The sequence below is a fragment of the Xiphophorus hellerii genome, chromosome 7, assembly GCF_003331165.1.
Source record: "Xiphophorus hellerii strain 12219 chromosome 7, Xiphophorus_hellerii-4.1, whole genome shotgun sequence".
Classification (NCBI taxonomy): Eukaryota; Metazoa; Chordata; class Actinopteri; order Cyprinodontiformes; family Poeciliidae; genus Xiphophorus; species Xiphophorus hellerii.
This window is the reverse complement of record NC_045678.1, coordinates 19,590,290-19,615,800: the sequence shown is the minus strand read 5'-3', so window position 1 is coordinate 19,615,800 and position 25,511 is coordinate 19,590,290. Positions and strand designations below refer to the sequence as shown.

Genomic DNA, 25,511 nt, shown 5'->3' with positions numbered 1-25,511 from the left:
CTGAAGTCAAAGAAATTGTAGGGCACAGACCTCCGAAAAGGGCTTTATGTTTGAGTGGCCAGGTGGGAGCCAGTCATTACCAGATGGCAGATGGCAGCGAAATACCACATAGTCATAGTGCCAGGAAAAATCTGGCACCACATCATTATGAAGTACTATTTTAGAATAAGTCTAATGTGACAAAAATGTATCTGTGGATTATTTTTGTACATATCATGGCTAAATTAAATGCTAAAAAATGCTAATTGGAAAGCTGAAATGTCAAAGTGCAATGCTACTACAAAGGCTAAAGGTTGGTGCTTGCAAAGCAGTCAGTGCAGGTCTGCCATTCATTTTCATTGGTGCTGATTGGCTGTACCCCTAAAAGCTGTGATAAGGAAGTCAATGTACATTGGCTATTAATGCTTGTTTAGACAATAACATTACATTATATCCAAGTCTCTTTCATAAGTGTTATTCTTATTATTCTTAGCTGTAAGAGGGCCCTGAAGTGTACGTCTGTTAAGGCCTCATAGAATTTTGTACTGGTCCTGTTTGGGCCTATATTCAGGAGGGAAACCGGTAGGTTTTGTTCCCTTCTGTCTAATTTTAAGTTCAGTCAGGTTTAAGTGTTTGGAGTAATAAATACCAAAGCAATACCGGTGACACGTAGGCTACTGTTAATCGCTTATATATGTAAAAATGAATTGAAATTTAAATCCGAACATTTTTGGAAATATGATTACATGCTTAAAAATTCAACTGCTATTGATTTACTGTGCCATTGTTCCCTTCTGTTTGTCAGCAACCTTTGCTCCGCAGATACCAGCACAGCTGCCGCCGCGCCGCATAATTGACACTCTTGAGCTTCCGTAGTGGGTTGGAGGAAGCACAACATTTTCTGACCGCCTTCCTTTTATGGTGAGTTACTCTTTATTTTTAAGTCATTTTTATTAATTACTTCTATAGGCGCTAAAGCATTGTTGGAAGAGTTAAAACTATTAATAAGTCGTGTTTCATTTTGAAGAGAATAAACCAGCTGTCAATTCTACACGTGTCGTTAGCAGGACACATAGTCAAATAGTTGTAACGGCAGCTTAAAAAACCACAGTTAAAGATTGGTTTACATTTTGTTTTCGGATCGTAGAGTGTATGTTCTCATTACTGCATACACCAAGAATCGAATGGCTAATAGTAAGCTATCCCTGTATCTGTGTACAGTATTTTTAAAAGACTAACCTGGTTTGTATTATTTTATCTGTATTTTTTTTTTACCAGAACAGAAAAAAAATATATATAAACAATGACAACTTGTACCGACCTCCGCTCCATCTTCGACTTGTGCTCAAATGAAGAAGCTTTTAAGCTGACTGAGGTAAACTCTGTCCTGAAGGAGACTGGATCATCCACAGACTGTAAGTATGAGCTGTACAAGTGAAGCTCTGTAAGTTAGAATACCAGCAAAGAGCTGATTTACAGTAATATAATTCAAACAGTAAGACATCAAATATTCATCCATTCTTTCACAGAGCAATGTATTTCAAGGGCAGTCCTGTTAATTTTGATGTCTATAGCTGAAAGTTAATGAAAAGCCAAAAATAAGTTGCTCAGAAAATTAGACCATTATGCTGGAGTTGCAAAAATACCGTTTAATTAAGAAATGTTATAGTCCTGACATCACAAGCAAAGAGAAAACTGCTGACTTGACTGTTGCCTAGCAGTCAGTAATTAACACCCTTCACAAGGAGGGTAAGCCACAATAGGTCAGCGCCAAAGAAGATGGTTGTAGCAAACACATTAAATGGAAAGTTGAGTAGAAGGAAGATGTTTACTTTTTGAGAGAATTGAGGCAAACAAGCCCTGGATTGTAGCTTGCCAGAAGCTTCTTTTGTGGGCTAAGGAGGAAAATGATTGGACTGTTGCTCAGTGGTCCAAATTCCTCTTTTTAGATTTACTAAATTTTACATTAGAAAAAAGTAAATTGTAAAAAGAAAAGAAAAAAAAGTAAATTTAGAAATCAGTCTGGAGGAAAAGTGGAGAGGCTCATAATCCTGCTTGCTTGAGAACCAGTGTAAAATTTTCACAGTCAGTGATAATGTGGTGGTTCCAAATCACACGGCACTTTATGCTTTATGAATTGAACTATTAAAATAATAGAATCCCAATGACATTGTATTTTATTGATATACTCTGCAGCTTGTGCATTATGACAATGAGAATTTTCTTGTTCATTTCATTTGTGGTTCATGTCACTTTGCAGGTGTGACAATTAGAGGTCCACATGACGACTGGAACAGAGAGGTGTCAGACAAAATGGCCTGCTCCGCCTGCAAATGTTCCTTTGATAACAGAGAGGAACAGGTGACCCCATCCGGTTAAACACTCTATGAAACAGATGTGTGTGTGGTTGAGCAACACCATTTTATAGTGGGTTGTGTTTGTTTTGCAGAGGGAGCACTACAAGCTTGACTGGCATCGGTTTAATTTAAGACAAAAGATGGCAGGATTGCTTCCCATCACAGCGGAAGAGTTTGAGAAGAAAACCAGAGCCGGTGGGGATACGATGGCGCTCTGATGGAAAACTGTTTGTGTAAATATTAGAAATCCTTTATGTCAAATGTCATTTTCACCCACTAGCTCTTAATAACACTCAACAAATATATAAAAATTACTCTACTAATTCAAAAACACTATTATTAGTAACACATTTTCCAACTATTAGGAGCAGAAGTCTTAGTAGTTAGTCAAAGTGCCACACTAGTACCACAAAAGTGTAGCGGCTAAACAACTTTTTGACATAGGTTTACAACAAAACTGAACAATGACTGTGGTGTACTAGTTAACTAGGTGGCATTAAAAACCTTAACCTTAGCATCTTAAGTGGTCAATACATATTCTACTTGCTACTTTAGTAGCACACAAGTTAAGTAGTTTTAACTGAGAATTTCAAAAGTCGACTAGTAAAGTGTAAAAATAGGTATTAGGTTTGTATTTTTTCCCCTCTATTCTAGTGAATTAGAGTAACTAAAAATGTCTAATGCACCAAAATGGCATATTAGCTGGCTATTTTTTTTCTTTTACAAAATGTTATATGCTTAAATGTGCACTTTTTTAACTAGCTGACATTTTTAGTGTCCATTAATATGTCCAAAAAAACCATTACTAGTCAATTAGTGCACACTTCAGTCTGTTTCTTTCCCTCCTTTTTTAGTTGCACTAGTTTACTAGTATCGCTGAAAAAGCTTCAAGTAGTCAACACTGCTAGTGGACTAACGGTGACATGAAACGTTTTTGCCACCTTACAGATTTCTTCTGTTATTGTTTTGGTAACCAAATTAAATCCAAAAATACTTAAAATTATGAATTTATTCACTAAGACAAAAATCAGTCTAGTCAAGTCTGGTTTTACATGCAAGAGCAACTGTCTAGCTAGAGCACAAAAACATGGCTAATATAAAGGATGTCTAATATTTACACAATCAGCTTCCCTTAGTGTGAAGGTTTTTAAAAGGAATAAGGAAATATAATTGTTTCTTTGACTTTGCAGGAGACCTGTCGAGTATCTCAGGGTCTGAGTCTGATTCTGATGAAGAGGACATGGAGAGTGACGGCAGAGGAACCGGGAGTAACATTACTGGAACAGACAATGAGAGTTCAGCTGAGCCTAATGCAACAACTGGCCGGCTCAACAGTAAGGTGGTGTTTCAAAACGCCGCAGGAGAATATCTGTCCATCTATCGCTGTGCGCTTATGGGAAAGGTGAAGCTCAGCAGGTACACCTCATATTGGGATTCCTCTTCACTACTTCTGCTTATTTATTCCATTTGCATATTTCAGGCAGATTCTGATGAGCACGACGTAGTTTCCTCTCTGAATACTGTGAATCAGAAAACTGTCTGGGTCATACTCATGACGGGCGGCGGACATTTTGCTGGAGCTGTCTTCGAAGGGTTTGTTCATCTTTCAGATCACTGTAATTATAATAAAGAGCTAAGCTGTCCATTGTCGTCAAATTATCACAACATATTTGTGTTTTAGAAAACAAGTTCTCGATCATAAGACTTTCCATCGATACACGGTTCGAGCAAAGAGAGGCACTGCCCAAGGACTGAGAGATTCCCAGAATCGCAGCCACATGGCAAGATCTGCAGGAGCCACTCTGAGGAGATACAACGAGGCAGCGCTCGTTAAGGCAAGGTTACAGAGCATTCATCTGCCCCATTATTTTACGTTTAGAGTAACATAGCAAAGTTATTAAGCTGATGGCTCTTAACCATCACAATAACAATACATATGCAGTTTTTATTTTACCTTTTAGCTCATGTTTAGATAATTCTCTATCACTGAGTTTGTATTAAAATCTTCCCCATTCAAATTGACCAAATCTTAGGTATTTACTGTTTTTGTTCAGATATATTTGCTTTTTAGGGGGAACATATCCTGACATTTTTAATCTAGAGTAAATTTTTTTGTTAAAGTGTTAAAATAACTCAAAACTTGAATCTGAACATTATCCAGGCTACAACTTTTGAAGCAGCATGTTTTTTTTTACCTCACTTTTTCCCTCCGCCTAACTTTGCTTTAAAATACTTTGATGCAACACTCTGTAAACAGCCTGCTTCTTTAGCTATGACATTTTGTGTTTTTTTCTTCTCGTTGAAACTGTCTGCTGAATGTTCTGTTCAATCAGCAGCCTTCCCTATAATTCTGAAGGCATTTCTTTTTAAAAATCCTTTTTTATTGGCCATATATGATATTTAGATTTTCAGAAACTTATTAAGGAGACATAGTCCATAATCACCAAATTAACCTTTGAACTGTATCGCTCTGTTTGTAATGGATCTAAGTGAGCTTCAGTTTTTAACGGAGATTATTCAGAGCTGCCCTGACTCTCTGCAGGACATTCAGGATCTTCTGCTAACCTGGACTGAACACTTGAACAGGGCGTCTGCCGTGTTTGTTCGAGCTCCCAGCTACAACAAGACTATCTTCTTTGGAGGCCGCGGGGGTCCCCTCCAAAAAAATGACCTCCGGGTCCGCTCACTTCCCATCGCCACGCGCAGGGCGACGTTTCGGGAAGTGCAGCGGGTACACGAGGTCCTCTCTACTGTCCAGGTGTATGGTGTGTTTAAATACATGTTTAGAGCAGTAGCATGTTGTCTATTTCTGTAAATCCAGGGGGTAATTATTGAATAATCCTAACTATGACTATGCAGGGAAAGACGCGGACATGTCTGCTGTTTTTAGTCCGACTAAGACGGCATGGAAGAAGAAGCCCAAAGCTGCAGCACAGAAAATCACGGGTGAACAGAAAGGTACGTTTTAATCCTGAAAGCCTCTGTGAGGGAACTGTGTTGCTATGCTGAGGAATAATATTTTAATTTGTTTAACACAGATATATTGCTGGGACCAGGGGAAGAAAATAATGAAAGCTCAGATGAAGAGGGAGAAGAAATCCAGCTGGAGATGGTGGAGCTCACGATAGGAACCCTGGACCTCAGAGAGCATGAAATGCATCCCTGCAGGCGGAGGAAGAGGAGGAGGAAAAAGAAGGAGCAAGGCAAACTTCATAAGCAAGGTTGGTCTAGTTCAGTCTAAATACCAGAGAAACATTCATAACATGGCTGACATAAACCCCATCTCCAACAGAAACAGGAAGCATGAATGCTGGAGCAAGTGAGCTAGAAGACGTGGTGTCCAAGGCTACGCCTGCAGAAGAAGAGGAGGAGACGCCTCACCAGGAACAATCTGTAAAAACAAGGAAGAAGAAACCACAGGGGCAAAAACAACTAGATGGTGAGCACAGATGCCTAAATTTGTCTGTTATAGCATCATTTCTTCAACACTACAGTGCTATGAAGTGGTCGTTAAATCTGTTATTTTATCTCTCTAGAAACTGTTGATGAGTCAGTTGATTACGGCCTCAGGGATTCTCTGTTTACTGCATGCAAAGTTGGAGATGTAGGTGCTCTCTGCAGTCTCCTTCAGCTACCTCAGGAAACGATGGACCATCCTGAAAAGATGGAGGAAAATATCTCTACAGCCCCTTTAAGCCTCCTGAATAAATCCATCGATTCATCAGGGTTTTCTTTGCTGCATGTCGCTGCAGCAGCTGCACAGAAGGCCGTCGTCAGGCTGCTCCTACATGCAGGAGCAGATCCTGCATGCAGGTATCAGCCACTCTGTAGTCCCATGCAGTACCGTAAGAAGAGAAAATCACTTATTTTTATTTCCACAATGAAGAAAAAAATTATCAACGAGTTAGACAAACCTCAAGTCTTGACAAAATTAAGTAGAAATCAGAACAAAAATCTGTCAATTTTTTCTAGAAATTCAGATTTTTGTCTTTTAAATAATGGAGTAAAATTGAAAATGTGAAAACTCAAACTCTTTTCCTGGAGTATAATCCAAAATTCTCAGAATTTGAAAGAACATTTCAGGCTTTTCAAGTCTCCATGGGAAGTCTGATAAAATATATTGAAGTTTATGTTTGTAGCCCATTCACTAACTTTGCAATATCTCTTCACAGGGATAACAAAGGCCAGACGCCGTATATTGTCGCACCTGACAAAGATACTAGGAACGTCTTTCGTAAATACATGGGTGAGAACCCTGATAAGTATGACTACAGCAAGGCACAGGTGAGAATAAACTGCCTGACTTCGAATTTCATCAGCAGTGAAGATTACGGTTTCCTTGCTGTGCAACTCCAGGTCCCTGGGCCTCTAACGGCAGAGACTGAATCCAAAAAGGTGGAGAAGAAAAAGGCCCAAAGAGCTCAGAGAAAGCATCGGGAGAAAGAGCAGAAGGAGGAAAAGAGGAAACAGGAGTTGGAGGCAGAGGAGAAGAAAAAGTTTGCATCTCTGACAGATCGGGAAAAGGTGAGAAAACACGCCATTAAGCTGGAATCTCAGTAAAAGCACTGTGGATGTCATTGTTTTGCTCTTTGATCATAGAGAGCGCTGGCAGCAGAGAAAAGGTTGGCAGAACAAGCGGTTGCCTCAGGGGTCAGCCTCTCTAATGTCCAGTGAGTCCCCTAGAGATGAAGATTTACGGGTTTTGATGGGCGTATTTTCAGGGTTTTCTGATATTTGGTGACATTTTCTTCTCTTCAACAGGAGGTGCTGGTCATGTGGAGAATCTCTGCTCGGGAAAATCCCGTTTAACTACCTGGAGTATACATTCTGCACCCCACGATGCGTGCAAGCTCATCGGAAAGCAAATGCTCCTCCAAACAAGTCCTAATGCATATTGGGGAAAAATGAATCTAGGTGATAAAAGTAAAATGCTTCTCAAGTTTCTTTTTCTCCTTTTTATTTTTGGTAAAAACAAAAATTTTGATTTTGTAAAATTATTCAAGATAATTTAATAAACACAGTTAAAAAATCAAATTATTATACAAGATATTTACATAATGTGCTGCTAAGAATGTCTGTAGGATGATCATAAAGCTGATTGATTAAATATTATGACCAAAGTTAAAGAACAAGACCGGGGAGCGAATGAAGAATTGGCAGCAGTAAAGCAAGAATTATTTGCTCATATTATTAGTCAGGATTTCCCAGCAGTGGCGTTGAGCTGAGGCCGGTCCATAAAAACAATCCGCAGGTGTGCTGGGGCTCCCTCCAGCTCCAGTAACGTGATGTTGTTGGGCAGACTGGTGCTGAGCAGGGGCCCGGGGACGTACAGAGTCTGCTGGGGACCCCTGCCTGGCCAGTATCGTCCCAAATTCACCCCATTAATCCAAACCTGGCCCTGATTAGAAGCAAACACGTCATTTATTATTCTCACAATAAAAGCTTATAAAAACAATCATTACTTCCTCCACACTTATTGGAAGCCCTGGTAGAGATGTGGAAAAAGCCTTAAAATAAATGTATCTTTTATTGCAGTAGCATTATCTCACTGAAAAAATAAAATCCAACCAAAAGATTATTTCTGACTGTATTTAGTCAGAAATAATCTTATGTTAAGAAAGACATTATTTTACAATAATACCTGGGCCCCAGTTTTTTGTTTTTATGTTTAATGTCTTGTTCAGCTGTGTTTTGTGAAAAAGATGGCTATGGAGGAAGGTTTGTGTCTGGTGACTCATTCTGGTGGCCACAGGTTTTAGATAGGCCCAAAGATGACCCATGTTCAGTTTTCCTTTATTTCAAATATTTCAAATAATTCATGCTCTCTAACAAGGTTCCTTGACCCTTTGTAGGAGAAACAGGCCCACAGTATCGCAGCTCTGCCACCATACTTAAGTCAGCATGAGGTGCTTTCTTTTTCTTTTTTTACATTTTCAGTTTACTGGTAGAATCTGCCACATCTGTATTTCAAATGTCTATGCATATAGGAGAGCTTATGATGCCAGGGTCTTTAGAAGAGAAACTGGCCCAAAACATCTTGCTTTACAGTGGGCATGAGAAGATTTTCCACATTCATAGCTTGTTTCATGTCAGGTCCATCTGGAGTGTTTGTTGCTGAAAAGCTCAGTCTTTGTCTGATTTCACCAAAGAACACATAACATTTAAGAATTGTCATATTTATATTCTGTGATGGTAGAACAGAAAAAGCTTAATCCTGTCATGCTTCTCTAACAACTAGTTGGCATCTAAATTAGATGTTTAGAAGTTTATGGAGACTTTCTGAGTCCAGTATGCCTTTCTTAGCTTCAGTTCTACTAAGACTGGTTCCCAAACTTTCCAGCTTCTGACCTGTAAAATAAAAATGTAGGATGCCAATAATCTCAACTCTTGGTTGGGCATACAAGCATGTTAATTGAGTCAGCTAAAAAGTAGTGCAATGGCAATAATCAGCACCAAAGGGAAATATCTCCAGATTTTCAGCGACGAGGCTATTTTAAGGCTTTCTACATATCGGTACCAGAGGAGCCGATACGTGTGTAGAAATAAGATGATGAATTACCTTTGTCCATTCAATGAGCTTGAGAAAAGTGTCCCATGCTAGCCCGTTAGGTTGTAAGGTCCCCATGTAAAGGGTGGGTCCAGCTGAAGGTTCTCTTCGTGGGGATGGGACGGACTTCCGACTGTTTGAATGAGGCCATCCTCTTGAAATGGCTGCGTCAATGTCCAACGGATAGATCTTCCAGCCTGTCAGTACATCTTTACCTAAGATCAAGTTGCTCACCAGGCCCTAAAACACAGAAATACTGTAAGCAAGAGAATCATAGTTTCTGTGTGTACAGTTTGACTGTCGGTCATATTTAATGTTGCCTTGCCTTATAGTCGTTGATCTTACTGCCAAAGTTAACTCTGCCCATGTTTTCAACTAGAATGTCCAACGTGTCCCCCTGTTTTCCTGTAACATTCATCACGAGTGCGGTATCTCTCTGCAACAACCCCTGGAAAACCTGTTTGAACACATTTACATTAGTTTCCAAAAGGACAACACTATACTTAGATTTATAATGTTAATCTGTATTTTCCGCACTGACCTGGAAACCTGGATGGCTAGACAAACAAAAGTTCACAGAAAGCTCTTACCCCATTGACTGACACATAAGCGCGGTCATGAACTCCATTCAGCGGCGATATAAGTGGCGTGGGCTCTGTGAGGTCGTGGGGCAGCGTGGTCCGGTACAGCATATACCCATAGTACTGGACACAATGGACATGACAGGTTGCAGACACAACAGTCTAGTTTTCTCTATTTCAAGAGGTTTACTGTCTATGCTGCTAGCCTTTTCTCTGTTGTTGACTTCAGAATGGCACCGTACCTGTTTAATCTCTTCAAACGTCAGAGGATACTTGGATTGGACTGGCCCAAGAGGAGAAATTGTATCTAGCAAGCTGCTAATGTTTCCAATCTGTAAAAATAGATCATAATGAGTCACTCAAACATTTTAAAATGTGTTTTGGCCAAAATTTTGATTAGATTTTACTACCTTTTCCAGCGTGACAAAGCCATAGGCAAACTTAGGAGTTGCTGGCGGCATAGGACCAGCGGGGATGTCTCTAAACTAATGATAAATAATGATTTGTTACTTTTACCAAAATCAATCAGGACATCTCAACAAATCAGAATATCACTCAAAAGCTGGTTTATTCAAGTTATTCAATTCAAAAACTAATACTCAAAGAGTGCTACACAGTAAGAGTTTATTCCTATACATTTTGATGATGATGGCTTAAAGTGAAAATTTAGCTTTTCATACATAGATTAGAATATTACACAAATTATGCAATCATGGAAAAGCTGCTGACTTTACATTTTTACAGCAGACAGTTGTTGATAACCTCTACTTGGAGGGTAAGTCTCAAAAGATCGCTGCTAAAGACACGTTCTATACACACAGCAATAAAATTATGCATATCAATGAAAAAGTTGTGTGGAAGAAAAAAAAACTAATGTTGAGAAAGCCTTAAGAGGTTTGTGAAGCACAGCCTGTTAAATAGTGATGCAGTATTTCATGCACAAGGACTCTGCTCATGTACTCAAGACTACATGAGCATATAAGACGCTGTATTATAAATCCTTTTTTATTGGCATAATGTAATATTCAAAATCCTGACAGTGAATGTTGGGTTTTCATTAACTGTAAATTATCATCAGGGTTAGTTAATGACTGAAATTTATTAGTGTGCAATTAACTGAATTAAGAGTTTCACATTTTGAGATAAAATAAATAAATAAACCTTTTGATTATCTAATTATTGAGAATTACTTGTAACTTGTTTGGTTATTCCATCACCGTTACCTGCTTTACGACATCTCTGATGGCCAACAGCTTCTCTGTGGGGTCTCCTGCCTCAGTCAGCGGGGCGTCGTAATCATAGCTTGTCACTACAGAGCGGAACCTGCTGTCATGATCAGCACCTTTAAAAGAGGAGTGAGCCTTTATAGGAGATCTCCACACTAATGTTAAAAACCATGAAAATAAAAGTATTTACCATTCCAGTAGCCAAAGTTAGTCCCTCCTTCAAACATGTACCTGAGAGGAAAGGGGTAGAGAACATGAGTTCTGAGAAAGATATTAGTAAAAGCTGTGAGGTTCTGTCTCTATCTTCGTACCAATCTTAACTCAGGTTGGTGGAAGATGAGCAGCATTCAGGCATAAAAAACTTCCCCAAATAATTTACTCAGCTTCTTTGCATTTCAGTAGACTTTAAAAAATGCTCAGGAGTATTTTAGTGTCCAATTTTAGTATTGAATAATAAATGATCAATTTGGGGATTAAGCAGCCCTTTAGTCTGTGACTTTCAAATACCATTGATTTACTTTTTAGGTCTAAAATATTTATCCTCCACTGGTCACCAAGACCTGGTACAAAGACTGGATAGGAAATGTGTAAGAAAATAGCAAAATACAAATGTTTTAATACCCTCAGAAAGCCTGGAGAAGTGTTGATTAATGACACTTAGATAACAAGAAAGTTTTAGTAGTTGGAAGCAAAGGAGATAGTCACTGGGAATAGTTTAACAATGCTTTATCACATCCAGATATGTGCCCCCAGCTGAAAATGAGCTTTTCTCATTGTTTTCTAAAACTCTATGCCTTGAAGTATGTAAATCAAATACCTAAAAATACGCAATTAGCCTGGGGTCTCTACCTTAAGACACATATAATCACTTTCAATGCTGCTGATAAGTCTGCTGACTTATCAAATATGTGTAGAGAGAAGGAAAGCTGGAAGCCTGGGAGTTCAAGGAGACATACATGTTGACGTTGGCCCCCATGGTTAGCATTTCTTCAAGCACTCTGCTGACCTTCTGAGCTCCAACCATGGCATGCTGATCTCCCCAGTGGTCCAACCAGCCTGTGTAGAACTCTGAGTTCACCTGCAAGACATCTAAACCTGTTACATCCATAAAACATCACCAGGTCAGAAGATGCTGATGGATGGAGTGGTGTGCAACAAACCAGGGGTCCTTGAGGCTCGAATCTTTTCTGGCGCTTGAAGGCAACAGTTATGTTGGTGTCTGAGGGAAATCAGGTAAACAATGAATGATGAAGCTGCAATTTCCATAACACAGTTAAATACTACCAACCTGTGCCAAAGTCCACCGTGGCATACAACCCATCCAATGATCCACATGTCATCTCCTTGTCTGTGTTTCCATCAGTGGTGAAGAGAACGACATCCTCGCCCAGAAAGAAGCGGAACAGCGTCCGCAGGTGACGCATGTAGTTGTAGTCACAGGCGAAGTAGCTTCCATATTCATTCTCAACCTGCCATTAAGGTTGATTCATTGTTACCTGCAATCATGTGCTAGAGATTATTGGTATTACCGAGTCTTTTTACCTGGACAGTGATGATGTTGCCACCATTGATGTAGAGCCAAGGTTTAATTTTGGGGAGGAGGACAGCAAGCCAACTGCTGACTGCCTCCAAGTAATCTGGTACAGAAGAAAGCATATTAATTGTGCATAAATATATTCGTGAAAACAGCATACTGGTATATTGGTGTCTGATTACCTGCGTCCGATGAGCGAAGTATGATGTTTGGTTTTTGAAGAAGCCATGCTGGTAATCCACCCTGGAACATAGGTTTAGTAAAGACATTTAGTTTTTGGCAAATTATTTTTGGATCACAGATCAGATCACAATCTTCACCTGTAGTCAGTGGCATTCCTCAGGGATCTGTTGTAAACCCTTTTCTCATTATTCTCTATAGTCTGACTGTGGTCTCGTTTTTAATAAACAAGGTACACATTTTAATATACGTACTGATAACATGTAGATCCACAAAATCTAATTCCACTCTATCATCTTGCTCACTTATCTGGTGTCTATGTGAAAATAAATCAAGGTAATCTGGTAACACATTTGTTTTGGATGAGCTTGTTATCTATTCTCTAACCCCTCTTCCCAAGAACTTAGATGTCTTTTTTTGATAGCACATTAGAATTTGAAAAGCAGGTCAGTCCAGTTTGCATACTTTCATGCTAACAATGCTTCTATTCTTGTAAATGCTCTGATTGCATTTCTGATTGGCTGCTGCTAAACTTTCCTCTCTGGTTTTCAATTTCTGCATAGATTTCACCTGATACAACTCTTTTGTTGTCTTTCATTTTGTTTAAGTTACGTTGACTTTCCACCCTTACTTACTGTTTATTACCAATTTTAAATGTAATCTATTTTTTCAGTCTCTACTTCTGGGTGCAATAGAGAATCTGTGATGTTATGGGCATTTTTTACACAGCGTTTTTTTCTTTTTGTGAAAAAATAAATGCTTTCAAATTACAGCTTGGATTTCTCAAAAGTTAATGCAAAATTTATTTGAATATAATGGAATGATAACACCAGAAAGACATAGATTTATGCCTATTTGTCTGGTAACATCTTTGAGATTACAGTTGTTATAAACTGGTTCATCTTAAATGTATTTAAATTGGCTGGATGTACAAAAAAGATTAAAATAGCAGTCTGTCACTGTCATAAAGTTTAAAACTTTGTACATGATTTTTTTTTTTTTACATTAATGACATCTTCTATTACCCAGGCACATGTCACACTGTACTGTGACACACGTTGCAGGTTATTTTTGTTCTCCCTTTGTGTGTCCCTTGTGTTTTTTCCCCTTTTTTAACAAGCTTTTGGAGTGAAAGACATACATTTACAGTTTTGATATGGTTTGTTGGTTAAAACAATAACTTGACATTAGGGTTGTCTTGTTTTTCTTTGACATTGTCACTTTCACAATGCTGCTTTAAATGTTTGTTACATTGTATTATTTGTATAATTTAGGTCTTGTTGTGCAATTGAGTTGCTCCGTTTTTAGCCTGTGATGTCAAAAACTAAATATAGTACATGACCAAAGTTACTTAAATTACCATTTCCCATTCTGCACAGATGTACGGTCCTGGACGCAGGATGACCAGGAGGCCTGTCTGGTTGGCCAGATTCAGAAAATGCTCCAAATCTCTGTCTCCTGTGAAGTTGTGGACTCCCTGAACTGCTTCATGGAAGTTCCAGGGAACATATCTGAGAACACAAGGTTGGAATAAATAGGTTATAAAATATATATAGATGGTGTTTGTTATCCCCAGAACTTTTTAACTCTTGTTAAAGCAACAAATCTTTGTGTATTTTATTGGGACCCTATGTGACAGACTTAGAAAACAGTGTATAACCATGGAAGTAAGTTAGATATTTTATTGCTTTTTCTTCTTACAATTAAAAATATGTAAAGTGTAGTCTTAGTTGCCTTTCTTTACTCTAATACCTATAATTAAAATTTAAATAATAAATAATTGCCTTATTTGTGCCCTGTCCCTCTACAAATATCACATTTAAGGATAGTTGGCAGCAAAGGAAGCAATAAAAAGAATTGTTTGCAGTTTTGTAACAAATAGGGCACACATGAACAAAAAATACCTTTCTGGCCTCCATGTTTTGCAGGAACTGAATACATCACAATACCCTGAACATACCATCCCAACAGTGAAGCATGGTGATGGCATTATGATGCTGTGGAGAGGATTTTCTCACTAGGAATACTCAGGGGGTGAAAGTGCACGACCTGTTTCTCTCTTACTTTATTTTAATACAAAACGAAAACACCATGTATCCTTTTTATTTCATCACAATTACGCACTGTTTATGTTGGTCTGTCGCATAATATTCCAATAGAATATACTGAAGTTAGTGGCTGGAACTGAACAAGACATGGAAAAGATCAAAGAGTATGCAAAGCAATCTGTGTTTTTAGTATTAAGTTGGATATGTTTTGCTCACACTTGGACGGCATTGAGTCCAGTCATGTACATCTTCACCAGGCGGTCCTTCCAGTAATACTGCGGGATTCTGGAGTAGTGGATGCTACCTGAGATGTACTGAAAAGGCTTTCCATCTTTCAGGAAGCAGTGGTTCTTGTAATCTATAGAAAAGGATCTCGTTCCAGTGACCTGCGAGAAGAACCATGGCATACAAAGTGATGGGAAGTTCTGCACACTGACACACCTGGTGGTCATTTTCATAATTTAAACAAGGAAGCAGAAAGATGTTGATCACTGCTGTTAAATCTCTGCTAGTAGGTAAAAACACGATTGCAGTCAAAGAGCATAACATGAAGTTTATCTGAACTGCTCTAGTAGAAAAACACCCAGAAGAATGTAAGGAGGTTTGTTAGTTTCCTTCTTACCAAACTTCCAGAAAGAGTTGAAAGCGCCGTGCATACTGCAAAGAGGAATGAAGCAGCAGCCATGTCCGCTGCCTCCTGGGATCAGCTTTACCTAAAACACAGACATCACTCCATTTATCGCCCTCTTTTCCCAGAATTGGTGTTCTGCGTTTCTTCTGTACGAATGCTTATTGAGGAAGCAACATTTTAGTCAATATCCAGCCCGCTTCACAATCACTGTCATGTGATGTTTATTTTCTCTCGCAGCAAGGTCCTAGAGCCCGTTATTTAACCCCAATTAAGCCAAGTAATTGTTACGAGGGTGGAAAGAAATACATGAAAGTGTGTTTTATTTTTTACACTTTTCTATTCAGTCAATATTTTGTGGGGTAATTTTTCACTGTACTTTAGGTTTTGTCTCTCTGTCAGCTTTGCACATGTCATTAGCAACTGGCTGCGTCTCTAATGTGCTGTAATTCATTCAAAATTAGGTAGATAGACAAAAACATATGTGTGAATTTTGGTATTTCAAATGATAAACTAAGAATAAGTAACATTTCCCAATCTATTAAAAAATAAATGGGATGATACAGTAAAACTACTGCCACACCTCTTTTTTTTCTTTTCTTTTTTTTATAAAAAATTAATTACTCAAGTAAATGTTACAGAGTAAATGTAGCTAGCTACTACCCACCTCTACCCCTTTGACATCCATATTTTGGTAGGTCTGATGTTGTGACATGCTCTTTCTATCTTTAGAAGATTGATTTAACCATGAAATGTTAAAAACTCCCTAAAGTTATTGTTTTTAACCCTATTAGAATAACCCTATTATAAATTATTATTAATCCTGTTATCCATGACCTGTCCGGTGCCTTTATTGGTCTAATGTTGTTCGCTTACAAACCTTAGGGGCCTTCACAGAACAGATGCATTTATTAAATTTAATCACACATAGGTGGAATCTTCCTACTAATTATGTGACTTCTGTAGAATTGGTTCTATTTTATACATATATATATTTTACTTAGGGGTATCAGAGTGAAGGATACTGACATACAAAGGTCACCAGATATGTGAGACTTTTATTAGTAAAAATGATTAAACTGTATTTTCCTTCTCCTTCAACTAAAACCCTAAACAATATATGGGAATTTGTTGTTCTATCTTAAACAGACGTTTAAAGCTAAATAAGTTAAATGTGTGGATGAAGAGAACCCTCAGCTGGTGTATGACTGCTCTCCCACCCTGCTGTCATGTTATGCAGTATGTCGGTTGTGGACAATTGCCTTTATGTTCAGCGTGGCAAAATGACAAAGCAGCCAGTTCAGGAACAGCTTGCTTTATTTTAACTTCAGGGGCTGTTTTTGTTTTTTCCCTGAACGTCCTTTTAAGGGTTTTTGAATGACTGTCACTTAGCAAAAGATTTATTTATTTTTAGCGTTTATGTTCATCAATATATTGCCTAAAAAGCCTAAAAAAGCCTAAAAAAGCATACAATGCTGTGGTGATATTTAATGAAGTGCCACCAACCATATATATTAGGAGCCATCTTTACGCTCTTTGGACAACACTAGATGGCGCCTTAATACCTGAAGATGGCAATCTGGATGCTTCAAAGTGTCTTATTTTAACCACCATCGGTTGTGTTTGCACTTTTCTCTTTTTATCCATAATTTCATTTTCCAAATATGGTGTTTGATCTCAAATAAAATAAATCCAACTTGCTTTTCAGACTCATGATCTCACCATTATGGTAACAAAGGGTGGCAGTAAATTGGCCACTGTGCTAATGTGCAACAAGAACACTTGTTTATCTCAGTGTGACCTGTAATAACTAGGCAGTAATGGCTGCATCGCCCAAATTCATTGTATTTATACAGATAATAATAGAGGCTTTTACTCTTTCTGTGGCAGTTTGATCATCACCACCATTTTTCTCAGTAACATTTCAAACTCTAAACCCATTTCCTGTCTCTTCATTCATTACTCTCAGTACTGAAAGAATTCAATTGGTGTGCCCTCTAATGGCTAACGACGAGATCTAGAGTGCAGATAGGACAAATGTTCTGGCTTTGTGGCTCATTAGCCTTCTGTTAGAAGCAGATTATTGTCCTGTGAATGAGAGGACCAAAGCATGACGCTCTGCAATCTGGTTATTAGCGAGATGGTGCTTGCTGAAAGCAAATGTCTGCATTTGAAGAAGCCATGATGGAGGCCTGAAACCACAAAAACACTGAAGATCCTAATGCACTGAGAGTGTTTATCACTTACTGAATCACTGGGGAAGAAGTGGAAGTGGAATGGCTAAAAGAGTTGATTAAAAACAAAAAAATATATTTTCCCAACGTAAACATTGCAGTCCAGTTTCTTACTACTACTGTTAGGAGAAGCATAAAATCACTGACCCGAGGGTTGGGCGTCACCTCCATGAAGTCATTTCCCCAGAGTCTGTAATTAGATTGGACCCTCCCCTTTGTGCCACCACCCCCAAAATGAGGCCCTCTTTGTTGTCTCTGCTGGAAGCAGGTGTATTCACAAACGTTCAGCCCCCATCTCCCATATGTACAGTCCAACTCATTGGGGGCAGCTGATGTTCAAAGAGACCACCACTTTTGTATGGAAATACCACTGTACATGTCATAACAACCAGTGAGGTCTCATCATATAAAAAAAACAATATTGTTGTAGCCTAAATTTTCTTTGATTGAAGTATTGGTCCTAGTTTCATTTATAATAAGCTAAATTACTGACAACATATTTATTGCATTGATTTTTGTTTTTGTTTTTTACCTTGAGAAATAAGAAAAAAAGCTATACATAATTTTTTTTTCTACTTGATCCCTCAAATAGAGGGAAAATGTAAGTAAACCAAAACCACAGTCTTTAAAGCAGCACCAAGGTTCTCTGTTCTTTTTAGAGAACTCCTTTGTGGAACTACTCCTTGTTAAAAGCTGCAGTATGTAAAATTGACAACGTTAAGATACTCCTCCTGGTTCTGATTGGTTGTTTTTGACTGAGAGGCACTGAGATGAGGTGGAGGATCTTGCTCTTTTCACAGATTGTCTCATAGTGTCATGACATGGTGACAGTATTGACAAATGTGTAAAAAACATATTTTTGGAAACATTATGTGTTAAATAGCATTAAGTAGTCTTTATCTCAGTGATAGCCAAACTTTTTGTGACTTTGGCCAAAATGATCAAGCTAAGAGTACTTGCAGCTAAAAAAACCATATTTTTTAAAAAGTAGAGTAAGAAAAATTTATATCGTGAATTATGTATTTTACCTGCTTAATATTAAACTGTGCATGCACTGCTGAAATGACAATCAAAAACCATTCTCAGTTTTCTGATAGGAATAACCTGATTTCTTATTTAAAAGTCCTTTTATTAGGTCCCAGTAACCTTGACAGCTGTGATTTTATTAAGCGTAATTATCTATTTCCATAGGATGTCATATTTCCTACCAAAACACATGTACTCAAATTAAAGTTTGGATCTTCAAACTTTTTTTTTTTATTGAGATAATCACATTGAACTAAAAGATTACTTTGTATTTTGAATTTATTTTAATCATGACAAATTATTTGTTTATCTTAGTATTTACCCAGGACGAGACCTGTTTCTACCAATACTAATTTAACGAAACAACAGATGATTATTTTTAAGCATATAAACATAAAAGGTAAAATTCATTGATAAGTGATCATCAGGAAGTTGAGTCACATGCTGAGGAATAAGGTTGGGGAATTCCTTAAAAGTCTAGTGCTGAGCTCAGGATGCAGTCAGGAATGTACCTTCACTGTGTTCTCAGGCCCTGAAAGGCCCCTGAGTCACTGCCGGGCTAATACTCTGGAATCTGAGAGGAATCAGCTCTGAGAAACTGAACAATAAACAAAAAACATACCAGACCAATAACAAAACCTCCTGCTATGTGGGCGCTTTATATGACGTTTGCAGATCAGCCATCATTTTCTGAGTTTCTTGGAGTAATTAGGCCATAAATACATACAGATTAGGAATGGAAAGCAATCTCAGTGTGGGAGTTTTAAAAACACAAGACTTTACAAATAAACAGGAAGCTGAACTTGTGGGGGAGCATGGGAAGAGTGTGAGTTGGCTCTCATTCCTCAGTCTTAAGGAAGGTATGGTATGCCCTCAGGGCGCATGCTTGTCTAAAAAGAACTGCGGTTGTATGGAGGATATTATGGAGAAGTTTTTGGCAGAAAAATACCTCCACAGGCATGTGGTTGGAGATTAATCATAGCACATAAAAATCCCTTCTATTGCCTAAATGAATCATATGATGTCTATTTTAAAATTTCCTCTTTTATTGCCCGACCAGTGAGAAATATTTTTTTTAATTTTCAAAAACCAGTCAGGATCTGGTGAACCAAACCAGGTAAACAACAGGTAGTGAAAAATTGATCATGTAATTTTGACATATTTTCTGATTACATCGGCTAATAATTATCTGACAATTTTAAGAAACACACATTCTGTGTAAAAGCCCTAAATCTTCAGCCCAAATGGTCAGTTGATGATTAAACATGAAAAAAGTAAAATAAATAAAAAAAATAGACGGCAATGTTAAGGCCAGAAATAAGATCCTCTGGCTTTGTGAAACACAATGAACATTTTGCACCTTTCTTCTCAGCTGTTAGATATGATTTGGTTTTACCTGTTTGGAACCCGCTTTGGGTTCAGAGTTGCCGTAATTCTTCATGGTGTGTATTCAAGAAGGTGCTGAAAATTCTTATCTGAGATTTTGGTCCCTATTGACATTTGTCAGCTGCTCCTCCATGATGAAAATCTGCTATTCCACTGCACTATCAGACAGAGATCTAGTGAATATGGAGGCCATTGGAGGGCACCATGGTCATAAAGGGATGGATATGACCAGTAACAATATTCAGATAGGCAGCGGTGTTCAAGCCATTCTTCAAACCATTACTAACCAGAGGTTAATTGAACTACTGTCTCCTTTGACCTCTGACATCAAAAAGCCATTGCTGTTCACACAGCTGCTTCTCAGCAGATTTCTCTCTCTCCTTCTCAGACCACTTTCAAGAAACCCAAGAGAGGATGGAGTGCAAAACCCCCAGCAGATCAGTAATTTTAGCAACACTTAGACCATCTCATCTGGCGCCATCAACAATTCATGTTCAAATTCAATTAAATTATTTTTTGTCTCCATCTTTGCCACAAGTAGATGCCTGAATGCTTTATGTCATTAGTCATTCGACTGACTGAATGGCTTTTTGCGATAAAATCAACTCAATAGGCGTACTGAAAATATAACTCATAAGTTCTCATAAGTTACTCATGAGAACTTATGAGTAAAACCGAAACAAAAACAAAACCACCTTAAGGAGGAAAATAAAAAAAATAATGTCTTAGATTTGTGTGGATATGAGACCCAAGACTTGGTCAATTTGATTTAAAATGTGTCAAGTCATCTGAATCCATTTAGGAAATTTTGCAACAAGACATCAGCCTGCAGTAAGCAGTAAACAAGATTCTGATTATCAAAGGTCTTATTGCTAATATGTGCATCTTCATGGCGGCAAGAAAGAAGGCAGAAAAAGCCTGATATTATATATAGTAATATATAATCTGATAGTTTTCACTCACACAATATTTATGTGCCTTCATTAAAGATTTGCTATCTCATAGCACCAAGAAAGATTCTTGATATAGGTTTGAGTAATGCCTTCTATTGGAGACCAGCTGGCTCTGTCATGTTCCATGTAATTTAATAAACACTGCAGACGGATTTATCATCGACCGTATTCACACCTTAATGTGTTACGGCCTGCTGGAGTGATCCAATAAATATTGAATCACTTCTGTTAGGGATTGTGTTTATATTTCAGGGTGTCTGCGCTTTTTCCCCCTCGTCTATCTTTGTTGAATTATATAAGATTCAATCAGTTTTAACCTTCTTGCCACCTTTCCCCTGTTTGTTTTGCTGCATGGGTGTGTCCAATAGTTTAATCCACTGCTCCCCTAACTCCAGAGGGGCCCATCCTGTGAGAAATGAACAAGCAAATGGGACATCACTTTCATTAGTGAAATTAGTCAGCAAAAATCATTACATATGTACTTTTACTTCTGTGTGAATTCACTCATCAGTCACTTCAACATCGCATATCATCTTCGTAATGCCATACATGCAAAATCCACAAATATTTTATTTGTTCACTATATTATTTAAGCTCACTCTTTGTTGAGGACCTTCAGAGTCTGCAGTCCATGCATCAATGATACTCTTATGTAATGTTTCATTCAGAACCTATCAATACATGTTTTTTCTGTATGTAAAATGAAAATATTCAAATTTGAGAGTGTTTCCCTTAACCTGAGCCATAAATTGTAACAAGTGGCAGCTGCTGTGATGACACAACTCAGTTCGGATCAATAGCATCTACTGTTTAGGCAGCAAATATGGATTGGTGAGGAGGGAGGCTTTATGTAACCAAACAATCTCCAGCAGACCAATATTATGGTTTGGCTGTGACTGAGGATTTAGAGATACTAACCACTGACTCTCAGTGAGTCTCATGTCAAAAGGTCAGACTTAACAATTATGTATCATGAGCTATCAAAGGGGGCCCACTTGAATGACTTTGCCTTGGGCTCACTATTATGTGGGTAGAGGGGCTGCAGGCTGTTGCCCCAATGACCTTGGAAACCACCTTTAATGAATATTGTATAATGGTGTACAGTGCTCTGAAAACGAACGTACTTGGTATCTGACAGATGTCTTTTGTTTCAGATCATCACACAAATGCACATATGAGACAAGTATAAACTGAAAAAATATATCAAACGGTTTTCAATTTATGATTTCTCTTACTAACTGAGAAAAGGCTATTCAAACCAACCTGGCTTTGTGTGAAAATCAAATCGTTTTTTATGTGTAATCATGAACCGACTGGGATTTACCAATTTGTTCGGAAAGCTGAATTCACGTTTACTAACCAGGCACATGACTGATTACAGCCTTGATTCTGAAGAATCAAGAAATCAACAAGTGATCATCTCCTTTAGGAGTGTCCAGCCTACCTAAATTATTCCAAAATTAATTTAATGACTCATCCAGGAGGCCACAGAAGAACAAAGGAACAATACTGCAGTCAGTGATCATGACTCAGTAATATGAAAGAAATGTAATTAGCCTTTCACAGTGAGACAGGCTTCAGACATTTCTCAGACATTCAAACTATTTGTGCAAACAATAAAGGGTTCTTAGTTGTAGTCTTTAAACCTTGATGACCAAGCTGATTCTTGACTCTCTTCGTCTTCCCAGGCTGGAAGATTTCTTTCTCTGTCAACTTCTCACAGTTCATATTCATTGATTGGTTTTATAAAATGCACTTTGGCCAACAATAGAGGATAACTGCAGCAAAATGCAGCAAAATCAAACATGTTTTTTCTGATAAGAAGTCTAAAGAAAGTCTACAGGAAGACTTATTATCAGTCTTTGCACTTAGCTTACCTGCACCATGTTTCTCTTATCACTTGGGTGACATGTTGATTCTCAGCTAACTTAAAACCCAGATCTTTCAAAAGACATATCAACATCCTTTGCAGATAAACACTAAGAATAACCATGTTTTACTTATTAAACAGCCAATGTGTTCAGTCTCTCTTCAACAGTAACAAACGCACTAAAATAAATAGCTAAGATTCAAACTGGACAGACCTCTTTGAAAATGATGATGCAAGTGATGGTGTTTCAGTTGTGTGCACTTTTTGTCATATGGTTGTGTGATTTTAGCCATTTTAAATAGATTAAATGTGAGGGTGTCCTAATTTATTCACCACCAGAAATTATATTTGTTGTGATATTTGGAGAAAAGTTTAGAAGGTATTCATTTTCAAATATTTATTGTCCCTATAATAGCACTAGAAATATAAGGCAAGGAATCAGGCAGAAGTTTCTATTCTGCAGAGAATCAGGTTATTTGTCATCACTACCAGTCAGCAGCCCTCTCAGCAGAGAGTACTTTTGGCACTGCAAGAATTGATCCAGTATTAATCCTTACAGGAACACAAAACAGTAGCTGGACTGTTCACTCAAAAGCTGATTTACTGTAACCTTAAAAGCAGCAATTAGAAATGTACCACAAGAAGCTTTTCTGTTCTTATGCCTAAAAAGATATTGATTATAACTTAACAGTGGCATAAAAAGAAAACTAAAAATGATGGCTAAACTTCAAAGGTGATCTAGTCAAACTTTTCAAAAATATCAGTCAGGATTTAAAGGGAAAACTGAAGAGTTTCAACATAGAAAGCACTCAGATTTTTTTTTTATTGAATCAATGGATGAATTTTGCAATATCTTGTTTACACAATAAACATTGTAGGAAACATTTAACTAAGAGACAAAACTAGTGTATTTTATTATCACAGAGAAAATGAGCAATTAGTTTGTAAAGGGTCAACATTCCTTAAACCTTATAAGAACCTTTCATTAATTAGTGTTGTGTTCTCAACCAGTGGGATAATAATGCGATGTGAGGAGGCTTCCTGATTTGATTCATGTGTGGGGTGTCATAGTCAACACGTTAATTCATTTTGTTTATTAAAGGTAACAAGGAAAACAATCAGACAACTGGCTACTGAATAAGCATGACTAACTAAAGTATGCGTTTGTTGAACTGAAAACAACAATAATAATAATTAATGCAAGAAAACACTTGCAGAAAATGAAGAAAACGTGCCTAATTAAATGTTCAAGTCATATTCAATAAATTAGAATATGCATTATGAGGCTCTTCTGTCAGATGAAAAGTGACTTTTGAAAATAACTTGAAATCAGTTAAAGATATTTTTCATTAAGCCCACATTTCTAATCATTTTTGTGTAATTATTCTATATGACGTTTTTCACTGAGTGAATTGAGTTATTGAAATAAATAAGCAACAACTTTTTTTTTTCTTCCTCCTTCTCTTTAAACTTAATCAGGAGAAGAATTAAGATTGATAATTTTCCATACTGTAATCTGGAGTCGTTTCTGATTTTAACTAAGGTGAGCATTTCCTATGAATAAATGCGGTTCTATTGAATAACATGCGTTGAATGCGTTCATCTTTTACAATAACAGAACTCCATGTCGAGCAGAAACAAAGAGGGCGTATGCCGAGGGGAGGTTCGCTCTTCCTGGAGACTCCTCCTCTCTGCATAATGTGCCGGCTGCCTCATTGAAATGACTAGACAGCAGAAAAACAGACTCTCAGCGTCAAGTCGGGACACTGGCGAACCGGCTAGGGAAACAGCCTAAAGTGACCGAGAGCGGGGCTGGAAAATGGGCTGCATTTGACCGACAGAGAGTCCTTTGAGCAAGCGGCAAAAATTAACAAAGAATAAGTTTTATTCGCCTCAAGGAAGCGGATGGGAATTATTCGGGATTTGGGTTTTTTCTCCTCCTCAGCTGTGGTACCCTAAGGTCAGATTACAAAGAGAAGAGAGGTCGGGCTCTGTTGGAGATGGATTTCTTCTTTGCAGCGGTAAGTCGGATCAGTTTTCTTGGCATTAAGCGTAGTTTTAGGAGCTGCTTACTTTTAGTGTAACCCGGAGTGACTGTGGGACCCCCCCCCACGCTCTTTGTTTGGTTTTATCGTGCTGTGTTTTTCGGATGCATTTACTTTTTACCTATAAGAGATTTTTAGAAACTTGTGGAGGTTTTTTCCTGTTCTTGTGACGCTTTTTCATTTATTTTTATATCTTATAACAATGTTACTTCCTCTGAGCTGGACTCTAATGGAAACGTAAAAGCCTCTAATAGAAATCCACAACTATTCACTATCATCTAACTGGAGAATAAACAATAACAGGACAAACTGACTCAGTTCCATTATCAGAGCCTCATTTTATATATATATATATATATATATATATATATATATATATATATATATATATATATATATATATATATATATATATATATATATGTATGTATGTATGTATGTATGTATGTATGTATGTATGTATGTATATATATATATATATATACATACAGTACCTACTTGTCTCCATCCTGGCTGGATGTGTCATGAGCCATTCAGCCCAAACACCTCAGGGTTGAAGGGAAATCATGGCTGCAGGTCTGATTTGTCATCCCCCTGTGACTCAGAGGAGGGCACAGACTCGGACAGAGAGACAGTGTGTTGGTGCTGGTAGGATTCTCCTCCCAATGTTCACTTCTTGTACCTCCTGTTGGCGGCACCAGCCTCGCCCCTAGGTGATGTGCTGAGTTCTGACTCAACATAAGACTCATAGATCATGCTTCTTGCACAAAAAAAGATTATTCCATATTTTGGCCTAAAACTCACTAGAGGTTCTTCTTGCAGTTTTACTAACTTAGGAAGCTTTCGGTTTTTTTGTGTGCGTGTCATATTTTCAGAGTCAGGATTGCTTATTTACAATTTATGTTTGAATACTGTTT

The 25,511-nt window shown here is 37.8% G+C and overlaps 3 protein-coding genes across 6 annotated transcripts in view; 2 read left to right on the top strand and 1 right to left on the bottom strand.

The window, feature by feature from the left end:
* The first annotated feature begins 811 nt into the window (after nucleotides 1–811).
* Nucleotides 812–7,280, top strand: ankzf1 (ankyrin repeat and zinc finger peptidyl tRNA hydrolase 1). Of its 2 annotated transcripts, none has more exons than XM_032568230.1 (16): nucleotides 812–900; nucleotides 1,258–1,394; nucleotides 2,240–2,340; nucleotides 2,429–2,531; nucleotides 3,527–3,738; nucleotides 3,817–3,929; nucleotides 4,018–4,171; nucleotides 4,879–5,101; nucleotides 5,196–5,294; nucleotides 5,375–5,557; nucleotides 5,629–5,775; nucleotides 5,873–6,149; nucleotides 6,509–6,620; nucleotides 6,693–6,860; nucleotides 6,936–7,006; nucleotides 7,098–7,280. In XM_032568230.1, exons 2-16 carry the CDS (start codon nucleotides 1,283–1,285, stop codon nucleotides 7,222–7,224), a joined length of 2,202 nt encoding a protein of 733 aa, XP_032424121.1. In that variant the 5' UTR covers nucleotides 812–900; nucleotides 1,258–1,282; the 3' UTR covers nucleotides 7,225–7,280. The 2 variants fall into 2 exon arrangements, with proteins under 2 accessions (XP_032424121.1, XP_032424122.1); XM_032568231.1 differs by having other exon boundaries at nucleotides 883–900; nucleotides 1,263–1,394.
* Nucleotides 7,281–15,137, bottom strand: glb1l (galactosidase, beta 1-like). Its single transcript, XM_032568233.1, has 16 exons — nucleotides 15,075–15,137; nucleotides 14,669–14,838; nucleotides 13,765–13,915; nucleotides 12,407–12,467; nucleotides 12,233–12,327; nucleotides 11,979–12,159; nucleotides 11,851–11,909; nucleotides 11,647–11,768; nucleotides 10,881–10,921; nucleotides 10,688–10,806; nucleotides 9,875–9,949; nucleotides 9,707–9,796; nucleotides 9,474–9,587; nucleotides 9,209–9,340; nucleotides 8,896–9,123; nucleotides 7,281–7,734 (listed from the first exon to the last, which is right to left on the bottom strand). Exons 1-16 carry the CDS (start codon nucleotides 15,135–15,137, stop codon nucleotides 7,531–7,533), a joined length of 1,905 nt encoding a protein of 634 aa, XP_032424124.1. The 3' UTR covers nucleotides 7,281–7,530.
* Nucleotides 15,138–24,276: 9,139 nt separating this feature from the next.
* Nucleotides 24,277–25,511, top strand: part of myo10l3 (myosin X, like 3) — a 65,838-nt gene continuing 64,603 nt past the window's right edge. For all 3 annotated transcript variants that reach the window (XM_032567527.1, XM_032567525.1, XM_032567524.1), the window contains exon 1: nucleotides 24,277–24,570. In XM_032567527.1, the coding sequence (XP_032423418.1) occupies nucleotides 24,550–24,570 (21 nt within the window). In that variant the 5' untranslated portion in view covers nucleotides 24,277–24,549. The remainder of the gene's footprint in view (nucleotides 24,571–25,511) is intronic.